The sequence below is a fragment of the Corylus avellana genome, chromosome 10 (assembly GCF_965113065.1).
Source record: "Corylus avellana chromosome 10, dhCorAvel1.hap1.2, whole genome shotgun sequence".
Taxonomy (NCBI): Eukaryota; Viridiplantae; Streptophyta; class Magnoliopsida; order Fagales; family Betulaceae; genus Corylus; species Corylus avellana.
Window position 1 is genome coordinate 17,753,317 of NC_142499.1, and position 20,736 is coordinate 17,774,052.

General features: G+C 37.0%; 3 protein-coding genes across 4 annotated transcripts; 1 reads left to right on the forward strand and 2 right to left on the reverse strand.

Annotated features, from left to right (window-relative positions):
• Positions 1 to 4,038: 4,038 nt before the first annotated feature.
• LOC132192078 (zinc finger CCCH domain-containing protein 11) lies at positions 4,039 to 11,878 on the reverse strand. The gene is made up of 8 exons (XM_059607283.2): positions 11,525 to 11,878; positions 10,907 to 10,991; positions 10,655 to 10,795; positions 9,872 to 9,960; positions 8,524 to 8,712; positions 8,143 to 8,273; positions 7,915 to 8,017; positions 4,039 to 4,558 (listed from the first exon to the last, which is right to left on the reverse strand). Exons 1-8 carry the CDS (start codon positions 11,693 to 11,695, stop codon positions 4,388 to 4,390), a joined length of 1,080 nt encoding a protein of 359 aa, XP_059463266.2. The 5' UTR covers positions 11,696 to 11,878; the 3' UTR covers positions 4,039 to 4,387.
• Positions 11,879 to 12,833: 955 nt separating this feature from the next.
• Positions 12,834 to 19,095, forward strand: LOC132191528 (Tetratricopeptide repeat (TPR)-like superfamily protein). Of its 2 annotated transcripts, none has more exons than XM_059606598.2 (12): positions 12,834 to 13,410; positions 13,871 to 13,958; positions 14,205 to 14,409; positions 14,818 to 14,928; positions 15,366 to 15,530; positions 15,703 to 16,296; positions 16,536 to 16,601; positions 16,767 to 16,847; positions 17,159 to 17,256; positions 17,923 to 18,133; positions 18,338 to 18,401; positions 18,608 to 19,095. In XM_059606598.2, the coding sequence occupies exons 1-12, from the start codon at positions 12,876 to 12,878 to the stop codon at positions 18,907 to 18,909; spliced, it is 2,520 nt and encodes an 839-aa protein (XP_059462581.2). In that variant the 5' UTR covers positions 12,834 to 12,875; the 3' UTR covers positions 18,910 to 19,095. The 2 variants fall into 2 exon arrangements, with proteins under 2 accessions (XP_059462581.2, XP_059462582.2); XM_059606599.2 differs by having other exon boundaries at positions 14,821 to 14,928.
• A 39-nt stretch (positions 19,096 to 19,134) lies between these two features.
• On the reverse strand, positions 19,135 to 20,631 carry RHL2 (Spo11/DNA topoisomerase VI, subunit A protein). Its single transcript, XM_059606600.2, has one exon. The coding sequence runs from the start codon at positions 20,509 to 20,511 to the stop codon at positions 19,243 to 19,245; it is 1,269 nt and encodes a 422-aa protein (XP_059462583.1). The 5' UTR covers positions 20,512 to 20,631; the 3' UTR covers positions 19,135 to 19,242.
• Between the last annotated feature and the right edge of the window lie 105 nt (positions 20,632 to 20,736).

The window sequence follows — 20,736 nt, forward strand, 5'->3', positions numbered from 1 at the left end:
ATTTGTGGGCTTTAAAAATTTTATTCTCAAACTCAATTTTAAATAGGCTTTAAAAGTTAGTGGGAACCGTCACACATCGATATTATAAGATAATTATGAGATAAAAATATAGTTTTTACTATTACTCTTTTGTTTTAACATTGGATTGATGGTAGAGGCCAGGTGAGTTTTTCAACAATGGAAAATTGTTTGATACTTTTCTTTTTTAAGCTGATAATGGTTAGTTTTTAAGAAGTGATAAGAATTATTTCCTATCCCATCTTTTACTCATGATCTTTATAAAGTAAATTAGTAAATTCACCATTGAATTTATATGAGATCTACATGAATTCATAGTTCATTGAATTGGTAAAAATAAACGATTGAAAGATAATTGAGAGAATGATGAGCCGCCACCCACGAACTACAACTAACTTGGTAAACATGGAAACTAATCTAGTCACATTTATTTAATCCCTAGCTTTAAGATTAATCGATATAGGATTAATCTTAATAATCCCCAAAGCTTTTGCTAATCAATTAATGCAAATTTCATATAGTATGTTTATGATTGCGTTAATAAACTTAAATAATATTTTTAGTACATAAAAAGTTACGCTAAACAAAAAAATAATCTGTTTTTTATTTTTAATAAACTGTTTCTAATAAGCACTTTTCAATTTTTTTTAGGGACAAAAGTTTTATTTTCAATTCCACACACCTTCTTAATCATTACATTAAATTCAATGTCTTACGTGGGTGCTCACGTACTGGGATCCTTGATGCACACGTTTGCCTGCCTATGCAATTAATGGACACATAATTTGGTACTTACAGAAATTTTCTCCAAATTAATTATGAGAAATTACTTTTTTATTTTATTTTTAATCAATTCTAATAAATATCAAGTATTCTCTAACAGTCAAATTTACTTATCTTGGTAACACAAATTTTTATATTTATTTAAATCATTAGATGAAAGGAGTCTAAGTAAGTCTAAGTTAGTAAACTACTATTAAATTTAGTAGTTTAAAAGGTATTTGGCACTATTTTACTTGACATTTAAAAGGCACATTAAATTTAGTCTAAGTTAGTAAAGTACTATTAATGAGTTTAAAACTTTAATGCACATTTTAAATGTTTAGACACTTTGCATTATTTTACATGAGTTGAAGGATATTTCCTCCAAATTGGGTTAGAGGAAATTTCTGTCCTTAATAAAATAAATGACTCAAATTTAAGAATATGGGAATCTCATATTTTATAAAATATGAGGCGATCCAAATCAGCAAGAGACATGTTTTCTTTAACATTTTTAATAATAATTTATTACCCTTTTATTAACCTATGAACTCAAACATGTTAGATGAGAGTATCTAGTTAGTGTATTTTAGTCTCCAAGAGATAACTCAATCGGCTGGGACCACGCCTAATGAAACGGAGATCACTAGTTCGAATCCCTTTTCCTCGTCTTGTGCGGGCATGTCAAAAAAAAAAAAAAATAGTTTATTTTAGAGAGATAAAATTGTTTATTTCAAATTATTTTCATGTTAGATGACATGTAACATTTATTAGAGTGGATTGAAGAAAATTTTCTCCAAGGAAAATTTGTGTCAAATGGTATTATTATTATTATCTTAAGAGTTGGATTAGCCATGGCTATTTTATTGCCACGTGTTGACGTATGATGTTGGGTTCTAGGAGACACAGAACAGGGAAAACTGTCGTTTGGTTTACGCAGTGGGGGGTTTGTCCTCATGATGAGTCTTATTCACTCACACGCTCACTTGTATTCACAATAGATTTCGCATTGGACTTGCTTTGCCGAGTGACCGAGTCTAACCGACCATCATGACTTTTTTTTTTTTTTTTGTCAAACCCATCAAGTCCGTCTGATTAGAGCATTTCCCAGAATCTCACATGGGTATACTTTTTTGTTTGCCATTCAATAATTGAAGTGGGGGCAGTTTCTACGGATTGAGGTACAAAATAATTCCAAAGAGAGAGGCTAAAAAACAACACTTTCTTTCTGTTCCCATTGAGTCGACTCGCCTGATTTTATGGAGTCAAATTTTCTTTTCTTTTCTTTTTTAACTAGAGTTGATGGCATGTGAAAATGTTGGTGGGATGATAGTGTAATTTTTAATATTATTCAGTTTCAAATATTCAACTGTTAGGCTGAATTAAGCTAGGTCAACTTAAAAATAATGAAAAAAAAATGGGTCGGCCAACTGTGGAAAGAGTGGTCACACTCACATTTAAAAGGAGTGGTTGGCCACCCAAGTGTGTAGGTCGCTTGAGTTTTCTCCGAAGATTCTTGAGTGGTTTAAAGAACGGTCATATTCCTCTCACCTTTAAGGGAATGATTGGCCCACCTAAGAGTGTAGGTCCTTGAAGGCTTGAGTCTTCTCGAGGGTTTATGGGTGGTTAAAAGAAGTTTTTCTAAGAGGTAAAACCGTGGTCTACCACTCCTTAAAAAAAGTGGCCAATTTCGTTAGGGGCCGTCCATCAACACAAATACTTTACTTTTATTTTTTAAAGGTCTACATGGTCCAATCCAGTTACATTATGTCCCAAGAGTGTAGCTCGCTTGAATCTTTTCCGAAGATTCTTGGGTGGTTTAAGGAGTGGTCACACTCCTCTCACCTTCAAGGGAGTAGTTGGCCACCCAAAGACGTAGGTCACTGAGGGCTTAAATCTTCTTTGAGGATTCATGAGTGATTTAAGGAGGTTTCTGTAAAGATAAAACCGTGGCCTATCGCTCCTCAAAAAAGTTGCCAATTTCAGCAAATGGTAGTCCATCAAGACAAATACTTTACTTTTTTTTTTTTTTGTCAGGTTTATATGGTCTAATACAGACTACCCAGTTACATTATGTCATATGAAAGTGAGAAATGACATGATGCTTTTTCTAGAAAGACCGTGTTTGGATAAGGATGTAGATGAATTTTCTTTACAATTGTAGTAAATTTTCTCGCCTCCATTCATATGGATTGTGACAACAAACATACTTCCACTCATTTATCAAGACAACCTTTTTTAAAAAAACAAAAAAAATCCAGAAAAGATGCTTTACTTCTATGATAACCCGATAGGCCGATATTCATTCTTTTATTAGTAAATTAGTGATTTTCAAGGCACAAATCGGGAAGGGACAGGACCATAAGGGGAAAGACTAGTGCACATTTAGACAAATTGCAGATTAAGCATCAGTTTCCAAATTTAATCAGTTTCAAAGTCCCAAAACTTGTACAAATATAAAGATACCAAGACTTTCTTCTGTAGTCATCATTGTTTAACCTAGTTTCCATGCTCTAAAAAGGAACATCTGGTAAATTTATAATCAAAACTATGGAACTTTCAGAGAAAGTGAGGTTGATGATGATGACACTATTCGTTATGGATTGACATTTGACAATAAAAAGACAAACAAAAACCAAACTTCTGCAGAAGCATTTGTATAAGGGAAATTTTCTGTCAAATCCTGCCCCTCTTATCTATACCAAGTTAATGCACCATGGAAAGTTGAGACCATATTGAGCTTTCAACTTATCTTGTCAGATAGATGTCCTGCTGGAAGTTACTTTCTCCCTTGGAACTACTTTCCTCCTATTGAGCTGGAGCCTCAAAGACAACCATATATATGATACGACAAGTAGGAAGGTGAGCAGAAACCATCCAGGTCCAGATGTAAAAGATCTAAGAGCATGTTTGCCAAAGGACTGGATTGGACCGGACCCAAAGACTCAAAAAATTCATCTCAAAATCAACTCCAACATTCTTACTTTTTACATCACATTAATCACTTTTTATTATTATTCAAATAAAAAAAAAATACTACAAAACAAATTTTATTTTATTTTATTTTTCACTTTTTTCATACAAAACATTCTTACTTTTTTTTCTCACATCAATCAAATCTACTATAGTTTCAGTCCACTCCCTTTTTCAAGTCCTTTGCCTAGAGGTCCATAAAAAAAATTGCTTAAAACTCAAAGGAGAAGAGCTCCATGTATGCTTCAATCGATTCTCAAGAAAATTATGACAGTAGCAATCATGTTGTCATGGAAAAGTTGAGGATGTTAGCCCTTTCAACTTTTCTTGTCGGGTAAATTATGACAATCACTCCCAAAATCTTATCCTAGCATAAGTACACATCTTCAAGCCAAGAAGTTTGCAGGAGTCCCAAAAGCAAACCTTATTTACTAAAAATTACAGGATATATAATCTTGATAGTTATGGACTTGATAATAAGGATACTGATAGTTTTTAACTAATTACAATAGCATTAATATCTTGACTTTTAATTCATAACCTCGTTGAGGTTGCCAAAAATGAGGCTTTTAGTTTGTAGCAGGAGCATAACCTTAATAAGAGCATGTGGAAGAGTAGATTGTGACTCTCAGGATTAAGTATGAGTGCCTGGCTCCTGGATTTGGAGTGATGTCTTTGACAAGCTTGCTTCCAACTCATCTAATTCATCCATTTCCAGTTCATCATCATCATCATCTTCGTCTTCAGCAACATCACCGGCATTTGTTAAGCTACTCGGTCCAACTCCAGCAGAATTATCATTGACCTGAAGTTGCATCCAATTAAACATGAGCTAAACAAGCGATGGTCATGTACAGCTAGTCCAATTAATTTCTGTAGCAGTCACATATTTTTCACCCCAAACAAAGAAGAATTACTGGAAAATTATCAATCACTGTTCCAGTTCCCTGGCTGGAGTTCACTACCAATAAGATCAAAACGTTTATTGCATGCTTCAACAGGCACATGAGAGAGTTCCTCTGAAATAACTAGTGCCGAAATAATACAATTTACTAAATTTTGCAGACATCTTTTAAGGTTTACCTTCAATTCTAGTACATGGATTGTTTTCAAAAAGCATTAATAATAGTTCCATAACCAAGATGTGACATAGATTTGATGAAAGGAGGACATTCCTCCAAAATCAGGCCACATTGGCACCTGTATGCCCATACTCATTTAGGCACACCATAATTTATCAATCCGTATATTTTTAGTTTTTTATTGGATAAATTAGGGGATTCTCCCTCCCCCCCCCCCCCCCCCCCCCCCCCCAAAAGTATGGTTATAACCATTCCTCACTCAGCAGAGGATACCACTCATTTCGAAAAATTGAAAAAATCAGAACATGCACATGGCATTGAACAGCATGTACTTCCTCACACCAGTCATGTCACTGTCCAACACAGGCATGACTTCTTTGTTGTTCCAACAACAAGAACAGTGCTAAACAATCCTGCAAATGCAAACTCAGTTATGTTGTCACCAACGTTGGCTTCTCTAAAATAATGGAATTAGACATGAATGTATGAAATAATCAATGGATAGTCAAGTCTCACTAATTAGGAGCTATGATATTTGTAGTCTATGTGCATAGGACAGTAATATAGGACAAAAACCCCACTTTTCATGAATTTCGTTATGTTTGGTTACTTTTTAAAATGTGATTTTGTCATAGTAAATCCATTAAGAATCCTTGTTCATTAGGAATTAGGAGTGCTAGAGAGAAAAACAAATGAACCCAGAAAAATTTCCAAACTGACGTAGCAAAGGTTTTTAAATTAAAAAATACAATTCTCTCTCCCTTGTTTGCCACTGACGGTATGCAATTCTCTTTCCCTTGTCTGCCACTCACGGTTCGCCACTCATTTGTTTGGCTCCCTAGCACTTATCTTTATTAATAATAATTAGGAATTCTTATATCTTAAAGATTAGTAGTCCTTATTAAATTTTTATTAAGATTTCTAGTATTCTTAGGATTTGGATTTGTAGCCTATATAAAGGCATGCTTTGGTGTTTCTAATCATTGTTGTTCATTAAATAAAATTTATTTTGAGAGATTCTCTTTTTTACTTGTAGATTCCATAGATTTTCCTGGTGGATTTTAGAACCTTTGGAGTTATCGTGCATAACACAGCTTATCTCACACCTTCCACTGCAATAATTGGTATCAGAGAGAAAAGTATGGCTAATTATAGAGCCAGAAAAAGATTTTCCCTCGATGGTACTTGTGGGAACAAAGTTTCAAAAATGGAGGTTGATGAACTAAAGCAGTAGATGGTAGAGATTCGCTTTATGCTCACTAGACTCATCGTTAACCGAGGTCTCACTACCAATAGGGTATGCGCTGGTGATGTAGCTCACGGCCTACCTGTTGATAGATCTATTTATCATCAACCCACCAATAGGTTTTGTGCCTGAGAAATTGCTCGTGGTCAGCCTATTGACAAACATATTCAATATCAAGCCATTTCATGCAATGTGAAGCAAGAAAATCAGGTTCTATCTCAACCATAGATCACATGTGACAAGGGATCTGATGATGAGGAACAAAGGGAGCATAGCCAAAGTGAAGGTAGTTTCTATAGAGAGAAGGGAGAATGAGAAAGAATTAAAGAAGATCAGGAAGAAATCATAGTCAAATAAGTTAAAGACATGATTCACCACAAGGATATTCTTGAGGTAATTTCATGGACACTATTCAGATTTGCAATACTATTAGAGTGTTAAATGAAATTCTTCAAAGAACAATTTTGGTGAACAATCCCTTATTTTCTTCAAAAGACGAGCATTGCAATATTTCTTGCAAAAAAGAAAAAGATAGTTATTTCCTAGTTAAGATGAATTTTTTGCACACTATTCAATTCAATTTTAATAAGACTGGTTATTATTTATCCAAAAAAAAAAAAAAAGTCGACACAACAAATTTCTAAGATTACAAGAATTGAAAATTCACAAATACTTGGGAAAAAGATTTAGTGATACATGACGATTATAGCATGTTGCTTGGTTCGTGTCTAAAGTTGAGGAAGATTTTTTGGGATCCAACTGGTAAGGTATGAGTTTTTACAAGGCTACATGATTATATGTTGATTTTGGTTAGAAGATAGAGAAAAAGAAGAAAAGCATAGAAGGTGTTAATTGGCACTCCAATAGATCAAGAGAGAGATACCTATCACAAAAAAAAAAAAAAAAAAAAAGATCAAGAGAGAGATGATAAAACTCAAGGATGAGTTTTCGTGAAGTGGAGACTGATGAAGGTGTTAATTGGCATTCCAATAGATCAAGAGAGTGATAATAAAACTCAAGGATGAGTTTTCGTGAAGTGGAGACTGATGTAGGACAAAAGATCCACTTTTCATGAATTTTGTTATGTTTTGCTAGTCTTTTTAAAAGGTGCTTTTGTCATAATAAACCCATTAGGAATCCTTTGTTCATTAGAAATTAGGAGTCTTCATTTATAATAAGTAGGAATTCTTGTCCTTTAAGGATTAGAATTCCTAATTTAATTTCTATTAGGATTTCTAGTATTCTAAGGATTTGTAGCCCATAGAAAGGCATCCTTTGGTGTTTGTTTTCATTGAATAAAATTTCCTCTGAGAGTTTCTCTATTTTCTTGGTGGATTCCAGCCTTTTTTTTAATTTTTTAATTTTTTTTATGGATTCCATAACCTTTGGAGTTATCGCTTGTAACTCTATTTATCCCCCACTTCCAGATAGACATGAAACAATCTCTATGTTCTGTCGTTGAAATTGGTGACCATCAACTCCATATATGTAAGATTCAATGCTCAAAGCACCACAATAGACCAAGATCACCAAAGTGCAAACGCATAATTCTAATTTGGCTTTCAAAAATGTAACTAACCTGTTGCATCACACCATTGTAGAAATATATGAATGCATGTTTACATGTAAGAGCAGTGCTTTATAAATCAATAGTAGCAGACATTTATAAGCATCACATCAAAAGATTACAAGCAGTGCTTTATAAAGTGATGGTAGTAGAAATTTATAAGCATAGCATCAAAGGATCATACTTCATCCACCAGAGTAGCTTGTGAAGGCTGCAAGAGATCTAGGAGAAAGTAAAGGCTGAAAACTAATAAGTGAAAGCTTCACCTTTTTTTCAGTAACATCAGATCCTGACTCTCTTTGGTACTTCTCATATGCCTCAGCATCATCCACAAACAAGCTAGAATCTGATAGGAACAGCTCACGTCCACTGAAATGAAGGGAAAAGTACGACATGTTCAGCAAAAAAATCAAGCACATGACCACCCGCCATTTTGCCGGGTGGTATGTATCTCTTCAAATTTAGAGAGGGGAGGTACATGAGCGAGGATATACCTCATACGGTCATTCTTAGCCCTCTCTGCCTGCTGTGCAGCCAAGCCTGCATCTCTTTCTGCTATCTTTTTCTTCTTCCATTGCATAAACAACTCAGGAGTCATAGGAGTTGAAGTTGTTAATTTTGCACGCTAAAGCCAAAAAAAAAATATTTAGTTAGGTGATGATATCAGAAATGATGGTCATTGCAGAACCATAAAGACAATTGATAATCTGTAAGCTTCGGGCCCTTTTTTTTTTTTTTTTTGACAAACAATTAACCCCAAGGGGAGGGGGGGCGGCTTAGGCCTTTCTTTTTATGGCCAGAATAATATACTCACACTAGAATCCTATTGTTTCTATTGGGATGACATGGCTTGCTCCAGAAAATTATATAATCACCTGATTTTCAATCTCCTCCTCAATGGGTATCTTTTCTGCCTCTTCCTCTAACAGAGCTTTCATCTGAGATTTCAAAATATATCCAGGCGGAAGAGCATGCCTGTAATGGCAGTCTGTACCACCGTTTGGGCAGACCCAAAACCAACCATATTGCTTCTTCTCCACTGCTTCCAAAAAGTATTTACAGACCTGGAGGAGTGACCAGAAGTAAAAGAACATTCAATTTGAGCTCTTTAGAGCAAGTGTGATGTGAAGAGAATGTCATATGTTGTTGTGCAGACAGCCCTTATATTAACTAAAAGATGCCAAATCAGCTGAATGTATATCACCAATCTCACTCAAATTATGGCCATGAATCCAGTTAATCTTAGATGACAATGTCTTTGCTTGATATGAAAATTGCATTCATTTCCCTTTATTTCCATGAACTTTTTTCCACCAGTATGTGTCCCACATACACCAAACTGATGGGAAACAAAGTTGCCAATAATTATCCCAGCTTGTAGATCTAAATGTGATTGTTTAATGTTAAATTTGGGATTTCCTATAATGGTTCCCCCTTGCAGAGCTGCAATGAGATCCTATATACCTAAATTTGGAAAGGCCTACCAGCATGCTTTTAAATCTTTCCACAACTTGCTCAGGAAAAAAAAAAAACTTTTCCACAACTTTCTATCTATGGTTTTTTACTATGGTTCTTTGATGTTTTAAGATCTGAATTGTGAAAATTTCTCAATAGGATTCCTTCTAGGCTTGTCAATTGATTTTAAACAGTTTCATGCTTCCAAAATTTATATATTCATTTTAAAAACAAAAATTACATTTCCGACCTACTTCTGCCGGTTCCCTTTTCTTCTCATGGTATTGGCTAATTACTAGACATGTAGTAGAGAATCAAAAGAAATGTGTTTTGGTAACTAAACACATTCAACCCGCCCACCCCAACCTCCCAAAAAAACAAAACGATGATCAATTTCCTTATTTCTCAAAGGTAACCAAAGTATGACCAAATTTGTTTTATGCTTAACAAGTCAGATACTTTTATCATGACAAACAATATCAACCCTTCATTTCTAAAGGGTACTACTATTTCCATAGATGCTTCTTTCACTTCTGTGCACTCAAGAATCCCAATGGATATGTGCATGCAAGAGCTAATATCTGGCAATAATACTTCCCAATCACCAATATTCCCCAGAAATTCCTAGTTTTCCTAATACTGTCGGTAGAAAAACTTGACATCAAGCACCAAAAATGAACAGGAAAATTGTGAAATGTCCATCACTCAGATTCAACAAACAAATTAGTTTACTCACCATATAAACAATATCACAAACAAAAAACTTACAATATCAGTTGGCTTGTTCTGCTTATACTCAGTTTTCTTTGATTCGACAACCTTCTCCAAAGTCTCTTGATCCCAGTCGTCCATTGTTTCTTTGAAAAGACAGATATCACTAGGGGTGGGCAAAAACCCGCCCAACCCGCCCAACCCGCCCTGCCCCGCCCCGCCGGATTTAAGTTTTTTTTTGGCATACACGGGTTGGGAAACATCAGACCCGTGCGGGTCGGGTCGGCTCGCGGGTATAGGATTTTTTAAGAGGCGGGTACCCGCCCCGCCCCGCCCCGCCCCGCCCCGCCCCTATATGTTTAAAACCCTAAATTCCTAATATGATATCCTCTATTCCTCTTCCCCCTTCCAGACTTCCTCTAATCCTCCATTCTTGATGGGTTTTAGTCCAAATGTAGTTTTTAAAAAACAGTTACAAAAAACCAGTTTTTTTAAAAAAAATTACAAAAAAACCAGGACTTAAATTGAAATTGATACCCATTAAAAATACCCGACCCGCACCGAGCAACCCGCCCCGTTCTACCCGAAACCCGGCGGTTTTAGTGCATATAACCCGGGTAACGGGTAAGGGTTTATCAAACCCGATGGGCACGGGTCGGGTGGTAAAAAACTCCAAACCCGCCCCGAACCGACCCGTGCCCAGCCCTAGATATCACATGATAGTCATAATGAATTAAACAAATCAAAGCCCATAATTGCATTTGCATAGACCAAACTTTATCAAACTAAAAGTAACAAAATCCAGTGACACCTGAAAATGATAAGATTCCTATTCAATACCTTGGTCTCGCTTATCGCTGTAAAGATCAATCTTTTCTCCCTTCCTCTGAACATTCAAATCATGTGAGAATTTGCATTTAAAACCTTTAGCACACTGACCCACTTTATAAAATTCACACAATATGGATTTGGGATCAACACCTGATCACATACCAGATTAGTACTTGATTGCATACAAGCCACAAAATGCGTATAACATAAACTTCATTTGTCAATGACATGCGTAAAAGAACCAAAGAATAAGATGATTACCAAGTGGCACTTTGGGCTGACTGACGGCAATCTTGAACAAATCATTCAGCTCCTTATCCTTGGCCTTCTCTTCCTCCTTCTTCTTCTGTTTAATTATAAAAGTCTTATTAGTACTAGGCCTAGCCAAGTAGAAATTTTTGTTATACAATGAAACTCTCAGATTCAGCGGCCAAATTTCTTTTCTTTGGGGAATCAATTGATAACACCTGTCCATTTGCTTCCCAACCAACAACTTACGACGAAAATGGAAACCAACAATCTATGTCGGATATTCATTTGCTCTAAATTTTTGTAGATTATATACGAGTTAAGTGGTGTTCTGTCTTGTCAAATCCTCAAAAAAAAAAAAAAAAGTAAACTAAAATTTAACGCCATTTTTGCTTGATTATTTCTGCTTAAATTGATCAACAACCTAGCGGAAAAAAAAAAAGTATAATTTTTGAAATTATATATCTAAAAAAACCTGACCCATCATAAATGTGATGTCGAAACTAATCAGAGAGCTAAAGATGTGAGCTTCTTAATTTTCTAAAAACAAAATGCATGGTAAATGGTACAATAAATCAATGAATTGAAAAAATAAAAAATAAATAAAAAATTGAGAGATAAATATGGAACCTTAGCAGCGGTCTTGGCAGGATCAGGCATGGGCTGCACCGTCTGCTTGAGGCTCTGGACATACTTCTGGACATTCTTGCTCTTGTTTTTGTTCTTGAGCCCGAAGGTCTTGTCCTCTACAATCTTCTGCTTCTTCGCCAAATCGCCCTTCGATTGCTGCTTCGGCGGCATCTCTTATCGGCATCAAAAACTCCCTTCTTCTTCTTCTTCTTTGAAAATTTAAGAGACCAAAAGTTGTAGCTGCGATGGGAAATCGATCTCACTATCCAGTATCCACGTTTGGAGGAGATGTACGGAAGTGGCCGGTTTGGGACTCGGACCTCTTCTTTGGTTGCGAACCGATACGTTCTAGAATCCAAATGTCCATTCCCGGATGTGCCCCTTATGCTTGTGGACGTGGACAACATAAAACTACCAACTATCCGTACATTAAAAAAATATATATAAAAAAAATTGCAGTTTATCTCATAAAGTTTTAAGAGTTTTTTAATTTTAATAGTAAAGTTTAAAAATTGACAATTTATCCCCTGAAGTATACCGTAATGCCCATGTGTTGTAGTGTTAATTTACATTGCCTTGTCTTTAAAAAAAGGAAAAAATACATTGATGAGTGGATAAAAATATAATTTGTACCATTATTCATTATCTAAAACAGAATTGTTGCATGTATTTGAGACACGTTATTTTTTTAAGAGTATGTTACAAACTATATCAATATTTCACTATTATTGCACTATACTGACGTGACATTGTTAATTTACCAATATTATATGTTATCACTGACATGACACTACCTTATGCATCATTAAATGAAACAAAACAGAATAATAATCATGATATTAACCTACCGTCAAATTCACATTTAAATGGATGAACAAACACTTCTTACCAATCAAAGCCCATTATTAATGTAACACTCTCAACCAGTTAATGTAATGCTCAAGCTTTTAATTAAGTCGTAAAGTGGATTTTAATTGAACAAAATATTATCCAGTCCATTTAGATCGAATAGGAGCCGATCCTTTAAAGTGGAACGGGCTCCTCAATCGAGGATCCAAATTCAATTTTTTAACCTACTCAAAAAAAAAAAAAAAAAACTATTGACATATTTGGTAGGTTAAAAGAAATATTGTGACGGATATTAACTTACTCACAATTATTTATTTTAAGATTGTTCTATAAACTTATGTAATTATTAATTTCTTTTAGTTTTAACCTACTCACAATAAATTTAATATTGAAATATCTCCAACACAAGCCTTTCAAAACCAATCCCAAATGCAGCTTCCGAAACCCATATAAACCCCATAACACACTCTCTCTCACGCACCCACCAAACGGTTGGCCAAGAATGAGAGAGTTCGTCATCCTTGGCTCCTCCTCGTCCATTGCCACTCCTTCCCACCACCACCATCACCACCACCACCATTCCAGCAAGCCCTACAGATCCTCACTTCCCAATCCCGCCAAACTGTCTCCCTCCAAACCACCAATCCCAAGCCTTCTTCATTCTCCTTCCCCTCTCCGCTCCACCCCCGACAGAATCCACCTTAACTACTATGCTCACCTCGCCTCCAAGCTCGCCGGGGACGGGAAGCTCGAAGACTTTGCGATGATTGTGGAGAGTGTGATTCTTTCAGGGGCAAATACCGCCAAGTTTGGCGCTGCGTTGAGCGCGGAGCTTGTGGCGAAGGGGATTTCGACGGCTCTTCGAGAAGGGAATGTTCGGGCTGTGACTCAGGTTTTGAGGAAACTCGGGAAGATTCGGCTTGGTCAGTTGAAGCTGGCCGACGGGCCTGCCATGGAGTTGCTGGGCGTAGAGTGCCGCCGCATTGTGAAATGTGGGGAAGTCGAGGAAGTTGTTGACTTGATGGAGGTTCTTGCAGGTGATTATATGGATTTGCGTTTAACTATCTCCAATTTGGTAGCTTCTTGTGTGATTGAAATTCATGTAGTATAAGAAATTTTCAAATTATTAGATTAATGGTAAAGAGTTCTTTTTTTTTTTTTTTTTCGTTTATACTACGGCTACATTTGTATAAACTGGAATTATTGACTGCAGGACTCTTGGTTGTGTGCTTGGTCTAACTTAGTTTTATATGTATTAAGTTTTTGGAAAAAGAATCGTTGAAAGTATTTAAATTTGAGTTGTTGTAATGTCATCATTCTTGATTCAAAGAACTAAATTACTGCCATGTGAAAGGGGCTTAATTAGCTGCGAAGGGGGAAAAATTAAGAGTTTCTCATATTTTAATCATGCTTAAAACTTAGAAGATTTGACGCGTGTTAACTTTTTGTCATGATTGGGATTTTGTGCATTGGATAACAGATGATTACTTGATATAGGTTTTCGTTTCTCAATCAAAGGACTACTGAAGGATTCTGACGTGATTAGAGTGTGCGTTGATAAACGTAACCCAGAATTGGCAATAAGGTATGATTCACTTCTATTATGGATTGGTCTTTGTAAGGTTCAAGTTTTCTCTTTTATTTTATATGCATCAGTGAGACATCTTTCCAGATGAGTATTGTTAAAATATGCTGTCTTTTAGAATGCAAGTTTTCCTTTGTAAATGGCACAATCTCGACTATAGCTTCACTGGCTGTGGTGGCACATTCAATGTATGTTCATTTTTTGTTACCTTTGTCACTACTTATGCGACAGTATCATGCTTTGCAGGTATGCTTGTATTCTTCCACATTCACATATATTATTCTGTACCATTATACATGAATTTGGAAAGAAAGGGGACCTGGTGTCTGCATTGACAACATATGAAGCATCCAAGCAAAACTTGAGTGCTCCCAACATGTATGTCTTCCGCACAATAATAGACGTCTGTGGTCTCTGTGGTGACTACATGAAATCTAGGTACATATATGAGGTACTTTCTCTGACTGCTTTATATATTGTTTAGTAACTTATTTCTACTTATCAAAAAAAAATATATTGTTTAGTAACTTATTTCTGAATGCTTTTGTTTGGTTTGGGAAATTTAACCTATCTGAATATTGTTTTGATTGAAAAGCAGCATGTGCATCACTTTTGTGTTAGAACATGTAGACTATGAAGTATAAACTTGAGCACATTGCCAAAGTTGATTCAACCTGCAGAATCTAAGTTAAATCTAGTTTACCTTTTTTTTTTCTTTTCTTTTTTTTCTTTTTGGTCTTTTTGGTGTTGAAGGTTCATAACAATCGTGTTTTCATAATTCTTTTGGCATCATTTTAGGACAATTAGAGATTTTATGCTGCCGTTGAGTATTGGGCTTTCATTTGTATGGGTTTTGCAGCAGGACTTACTCAACCAAAAGATCACCCCAAATATTTATGTTTTCAACAGTCTCATGAACGTCAACGCCCATGATTTGAGCTACATATTGCATGTATACAAGAATATGCAAGTAAGTCTCTCTCTCTCTCTCTCCTCACAAACATGAAGTTTGTCCCTTTGCTGGGTTCCATTGACAATTAATTTTCTGGATTTTCCATGTACAATTGTATTTGACCACCAATCAGAGTGAATAATCTCTGCCATGCTTAATTAGAGATACATAATAATGGAACTCCAAATGGTCAGTATGCTTACTGTACTGCATCCCTTGCCTTTTTCCTTCTCCCTGTCTTATTTTTAGAAAAATTGATCGGTTGCATTAGGTGTTGAGCTCATAGCGTCGCTATTCTTTTCCTTTTTTGATAAAAACAATAAGAAATGATGCATTGATTTGTTAGCCAGTATACTTGATAGGTTAATTAACACTATCTATTGCTTTTATTAATGTTTATTCAGCTCAGCAAAAAACAGTACAAGCTCATAAACCTTTATTTTCTATATATTCAGAATCTTGGTGTCATGGCGGATTTGGCATCTTACAATATCCTTTTGAAGGCATGCTGTCTTGCTGGCAGAGTTGATTTGGCGCAAGATATTTATAGGGAAGTACAGCATTTGGAATTGTCGGGAATGTTGAAATTGGATGTTTTCACTTACAGCACCATTGTAAAGGTAACTCACTGTATATGGACATTACTCTCAATATCTGCATCCTCATAATTTCATTGCTTGTGAATAGACCGTAGATTTTCTTTTTCATTTTTCTTGGGGAAGTGGAATATGGTTATTTGAGACTCTTGCACAAACTTTTTGACATCGTCATGGTCTATGTATCAATTTCCAGGTCTTTGCGGATGCAAAATTGTGGCAAATGGCACTGCACATCAAAGATGATATGCTGTCAGCCGGTGTGACTCCCAACATTGTTGCATGGGCATCATTGATCAATGCCTGTGCCAATGCAGGTCTTGTAGAGCATTCAATTCAGTTGTTTGAAGAAATGCTGCAGGCTGGCTGTGAACCCAATACACAGTGTTGCAACATCCTTTTACATGCTTGTGTTGAGGCTTGCCAGTATGACAGGGCCTTCCGGCTTTTCCAATCCTGGAAGGGAAGTAGAGTCATGGAGACTACTAGTGGAGATCGTAGTAAGAATATATATGGGAATTTAACTTCAGAGAATGCGGGCGAAGAATGCAGTACTAGCATGGCAAATTGCGTATCTAATTCACATCACTTAAACTTTACTAAGAAGTTTCCCTTTACACCCTCAACTGCCACATATAATATTCTGATGAAGGCGTGTGGTACTGATTACTACCATGCAAAAGCTTTGATGGATGAGATGAGAGCAGTCGGTCTTTCCCCTAATCAGATAAGCTGGTCAATTTTGATTGATATATTTGGAGGCTTAAGAAATGTAGAAGGTGCCATACAGGTAGTGTACAAATTAATCTTGATCTACTTCGTCTTTTCTCTTCCTTTTTGCATAATTTTTCATAATGTGCTTAATTAGCTGATTATCTTACACTAGAATTATTCTTGATGCTGGTGAGAACTTGAGTGAAGATACCAATAAAAAAACCTTAGCCCTTCCCTTTTAATTTTTTGGTCTTCATTCATGTCCTTTTCATTAGGATCTAAGTTCTCTGATAACTACTTTTTCTTTCAGTGCAGATTTTGAGAAACATGTTTGGTGCTGGAATTCAACCAGATGTTATTACATATACAACAGCCATCAAGGTTACATCTTTCTTCCTACACTAGTTTGGTTATTGTAAAATGGTTGTCCTGTCATGACCACTTAATAAGATGCCTTTTTTTTTTTTTCTATTTTTTTTTAAAAATTATTATTATCTCAAATCTGTTGGACCTGGATTTTTATGCATTGTGCCCTTTGGTTTATAGGTTTGTGTGGAAAGTGAAAATTTGAAGGTAGCATTTTCATTATTTGAGCAAATGAAAAAGTATCAGATACGTCCAAATTTGGTAAGTGCTTAGAGTTGATATGCTCCTGTTCTTTATGCATGAGTGTGAATTTTACGACGTACTGTTGCAAAGCAGTTGAGGGAAGATCCTTGTCGCCTGCCCTCTAGAAGAGGCTGGTCTAAGACGTGACCTGACAAAAGGATTTTGTGTTTTCTGTATATGGTTCTGCATGGTATTGTAATGAAATTGTAATCAAAATTATGGCAGTTTCATATTGCACGCTAGATACAGTTTAGCGTATAATCATTGCGAATGGCATTCTGAAAACTGTGACTCACCATATATAACTCGTTTAAATTGTTTCTTTTCAGGTGACTTATAATACCCTTCTAAGGGCCCGCACCAGATATGGTTCCTTACATGAAGTACAGCAATGCCTGTCTATATATCAAGATATGCGCAAAGCAGGGTATGTTACTATAAAGTGATTGTATAAATATTTGTTGCATTCTTATTACCTTTTTCCTGATAACTATGAATATGTTCTGCTATCCTTAATTTACCAATTAATTATATTGCTTCATTATGGTTTATCAGTTCTTTGGGTATCTCATCACTGGAAGTGAAACTTATCAGATTACTAATATTCATAAATGCCACTTTGTGCTCTTCATTAGGGATATTTATCTAATCTAACCATTAACGATTGTTGTCCCTCTACCATCTTGCATAATCTGATTGTCTGATGAGTTGCAAGTTTCTATGAAAAGTTATATACACTCCATGGCAAAGCACCTCAGACTCATTTAGATAAAATTGGGCCAAATTTTGTCATTTCCAATTAGATAGGATTGAAGAGTGCATTATGTTTTGAAACTTGTAAGACTGGGGTAATAAGATTATATTCTATATATTTCCATTAATTTTGTCTTTGCTAAACCTTATTTTATTCATATATGCACAGCCACATACAAGTAATGTTCTTACATATTCTAAAAAGCATTTGTATCCAAGGTCATGGATAGAATAGAGAATAATCAGAGTTTCCTGGCATTGCCCTTTGTGATCAGGGGAAAGATAATTATATATTAGTTGAATATACTCTTCCTTCTGTTAATCAAGCATGCTAATGTAGGTACAAATCTAATGATTATTATCTCGAGGCGCTCATTGAGGAATGGTGTGAAGGAGTAATACAAAACAACAATCAGAACCAAGGAGAGTGCAGCTCCTGCAATAAGACCAACTTAGGGAGAACTGAAAGTCTACTTCTAGAAAAAATTGCAACACACTTGCAAAAAAGTAATGCTGAAAGACTATCCATTGACCTTCAAGGGCTTACAAAGGTATGGATACTTTTGATATTGGGATTAAGCCTCAATTGTGTTTTACTGGTTTTAAGGAGAGGATAACTAGCTTGATACTTGCTTGCCTAGATTGCAGTTTAAATTTAATTACCATTTCTGCTTTTGTTTGTACTCTTTCAGAAATTTTCATCTCACAATTCTCAAGCTTTTTCTCATTAACTTTATGCAATATGTGTCCAACAGGTTGAAGCTCGGATTGTTGTTCTTGCAGTTCTACGAATGATCAAAGAGAACTACTATACTCATGGTATGAAAGAATCTCTTTCAATGACATCTGCAGGAAACTGTCTTGCACAGTCCATTTAAGTTAATTCACAATTATTTATATAGCTGTCAATAGTCAAAATCAGGTTAAGCATACAAGTAAATTGAGATAAAGGAGTTAATTGAATCTAAAACCCAAAAATGGGTACGAATTTTAAAGGCTGATGTTTGAATGATTCATGGTTGCAGGATATTCAGTAAAAGATGATATCTTGATCGTTTTAGGAATCCGTAAAGTAGTAGATAGAGATCCAAGAAAACAGAATTTAGAGGTGAAAAATGCAATGATTAAACTTCTGCGGGATGAATTGGGCCTTGAGGTTCTTTCAGTAGGACCTAGAAATGCACTTCATGAATCGGATTTAAACTTGGAAGAATCCAGAGAGTTGGATTGTTCTACTAGAAGACCTGCGGTTGTACAGAGGTTAAAGGTCACAAGGAAATCATTGCATCATTGGTTGCAGAGAAGAGTAGGTGCCATCAGAACATGACTATTTCTGTATGTAAAACCACTTTAGGAGTTTGTGCATGATATCAGATGTGCTAAATTCTCAACATTTTGCATTCAAAGCAGAAGAAAGTGGCGATTTGTAAGCCAGATGGTGTCACTTGTAAGTAGCACAATAATTGTATGTAATTTTTTCCCAAATTATTATATAAAACAACTCTTTTGCTCATATGGTCCTCTTGCTTCTTTTGATATTGAAACCAATACAAGTGCAAACCGAAAGGATACATCTGGGAAATTTCAGCATGACTACACAAATTTCCCAGTACTCATTACAAAAGTAAAGCAAACAAAGAGAAACACCAAGGAAATACCGTTACAGCCAATCCCTCTGCTGCAGCTTCAGGGGCAAATACACCTCAGACAAGTACTGAAACCCAAACGTGCTCAAAGCCTGAATCTCAGCCTTCTGCTTCGTCTTCACCATGAGAGTCAGCTCCTCAACCCAGCCCGGATTCTTCTTCACAAAATCCTCCTCCAACAAGTCCTTGCCGGTCTTAATATCCTGCTCCGTCATCGGCAACCGACACTGCTCTGGTATTTTGTATTTGTCCAAATCGCTCGGTCTAATCCCCAACCACTTTATATCCGGGGTCGTCAAATTGGCACTGTCATACGACATGTTCTTTGACCCGCACCCGTAGACCGACAAAATCTTCAGCCCGTAGGGATCGCTATCCACAAGCGCAAGCACCGGAAGCTTCAGCTCCATCTTCATCTTCCTCAAGAACAACCTCGTGGCCACATCGGGCTGCCCCTTGGCCGTCACGATTATACACGGGAATCGATTGTAGAACCGGTCCTCGGCCAATCGAATATACGCAGCGTCCTTCTCAACCAACAGTATAAACAACGCGTCGCTCTGCATATCCCCAACCCTGTCAATGTTGGGAGGAATGGCCTTTCCGCCCATACCCATCTTCGTGCAATCGATCATGTCGCCGTTATCGCTGAAAATGAGGCGACCCACGACGACACCTTTCTCGGCGGCGATGACGTTGAGGCTGGAGCGGGTGCAGCCGAGCATGCACGAAACGTCGTCAAGGACGGAGTCGGACTGGGTCTGGTCCTGGAAGAGCTTGACGTCGGTGTAGAAGAGGTCACGCTTGGTGACGTGGATGCTCTTGGCGCAGAGCTGGTGGATGAGCTGGAGGATGCGGGTGGTGATGGTGGATTTGCGGACAGTGGAGATGTTAGCGTAGGGGCGGAGGGAAGTCTTATCTTTAAGCACGATGCGGTCGAGCTCCGGCACGTAGAGCTGGTTGGCGGCGGAGCGTGACGGCACGTCGAAGGAGAACCCGTGGCCGTCGAGGATGGAGCGCGCGATCTTCAGAATCAGGGACTCGATGGCCGACTCGACGGAGGGGAGGGAGAGCTCGTTCACCTCGCGGCACGTGGAGGCGAGGGCAAGGTCCGCTAGGGTTAGGGTTTTGGAGGTGGATGCGGAGGAGGAGGAGGTATTGAGGAGGTCTCGGAGCGATTCGAGGATGACGGAGTCGGGTTTTAGCCGGTTCTTGAAGGGAAGCCGGGTTTCTTCGTCGGAGCTCGGGTCAGGTCGTCGTCGTTTCTTCTTCTTGTCGTCCATTTGAGGTGAGAGAGAGAGAGAGAGGCTGAGAAATGTGGATCGGTTGAAGAGTGGAAAGGCGGGAAATGAGAGTGAGAGCCTTTTGGGGGTGATCTATCTCTTCTCTCTAGGGCTAGTGAGCCTGTGAGGGGCCGTCTTTATACGACGCGGTATTGCTTGGTTATATTATTCAACATGTGTACCTCAGGTTTCAAGGTCTTTTCTGTCCGATTTCTAAAATAAAAT

Coding starts and splice junctions, on each gene's coding strand:
- LOC132192078 (XM_059607283.2), bottom strand. CDS start 11,695: ATGCCGCCGAAGCAGCAATCGAAGGGCGATTTGGCGAAGAAGCAGAAG. Junction 9,961..10,654: donor CAGCGATAAGCGAGACCAAG/GTATTGAATAGG, acceptor GTCTTTTCAAAG/AAACAATGGACGACTGGGAT. Junction 8,018..8,142: donor GCTAAGAATGACCGTATGAG/GTATATCCTCGC, acceptor CCTTCATTTCAG/TGGACGTGAGCTGTTCCTAT.
- LOC132191528 (XM_059606598.2), top strand. CDS start 12,876: ATGAGAGAGTTCGTCATCCTTGGCTCCTCCTCGTCCATTGCCACTCCT. Junction 13,411..13,870: donor CTTGATGGAGGTTCTTGCAG/GTGATTATATGG, acceptor TACTTGATATAG/GTTTTCGTTTCTCAATCAAA. Junction 15,531..15,702: donor CTTACAGCACCATTGTAAAG/GTAACTCACTGT, acceptor ATCAATTTCCAG/GTCTTTGCGGATGCAAAATT.
- RHL2 (XM_059606600.2), bottom strand. CDS start 20,511: ATGGACGACAAGAAGAAGAAACGACGACGACCTGACCCGAGCTCCGAC.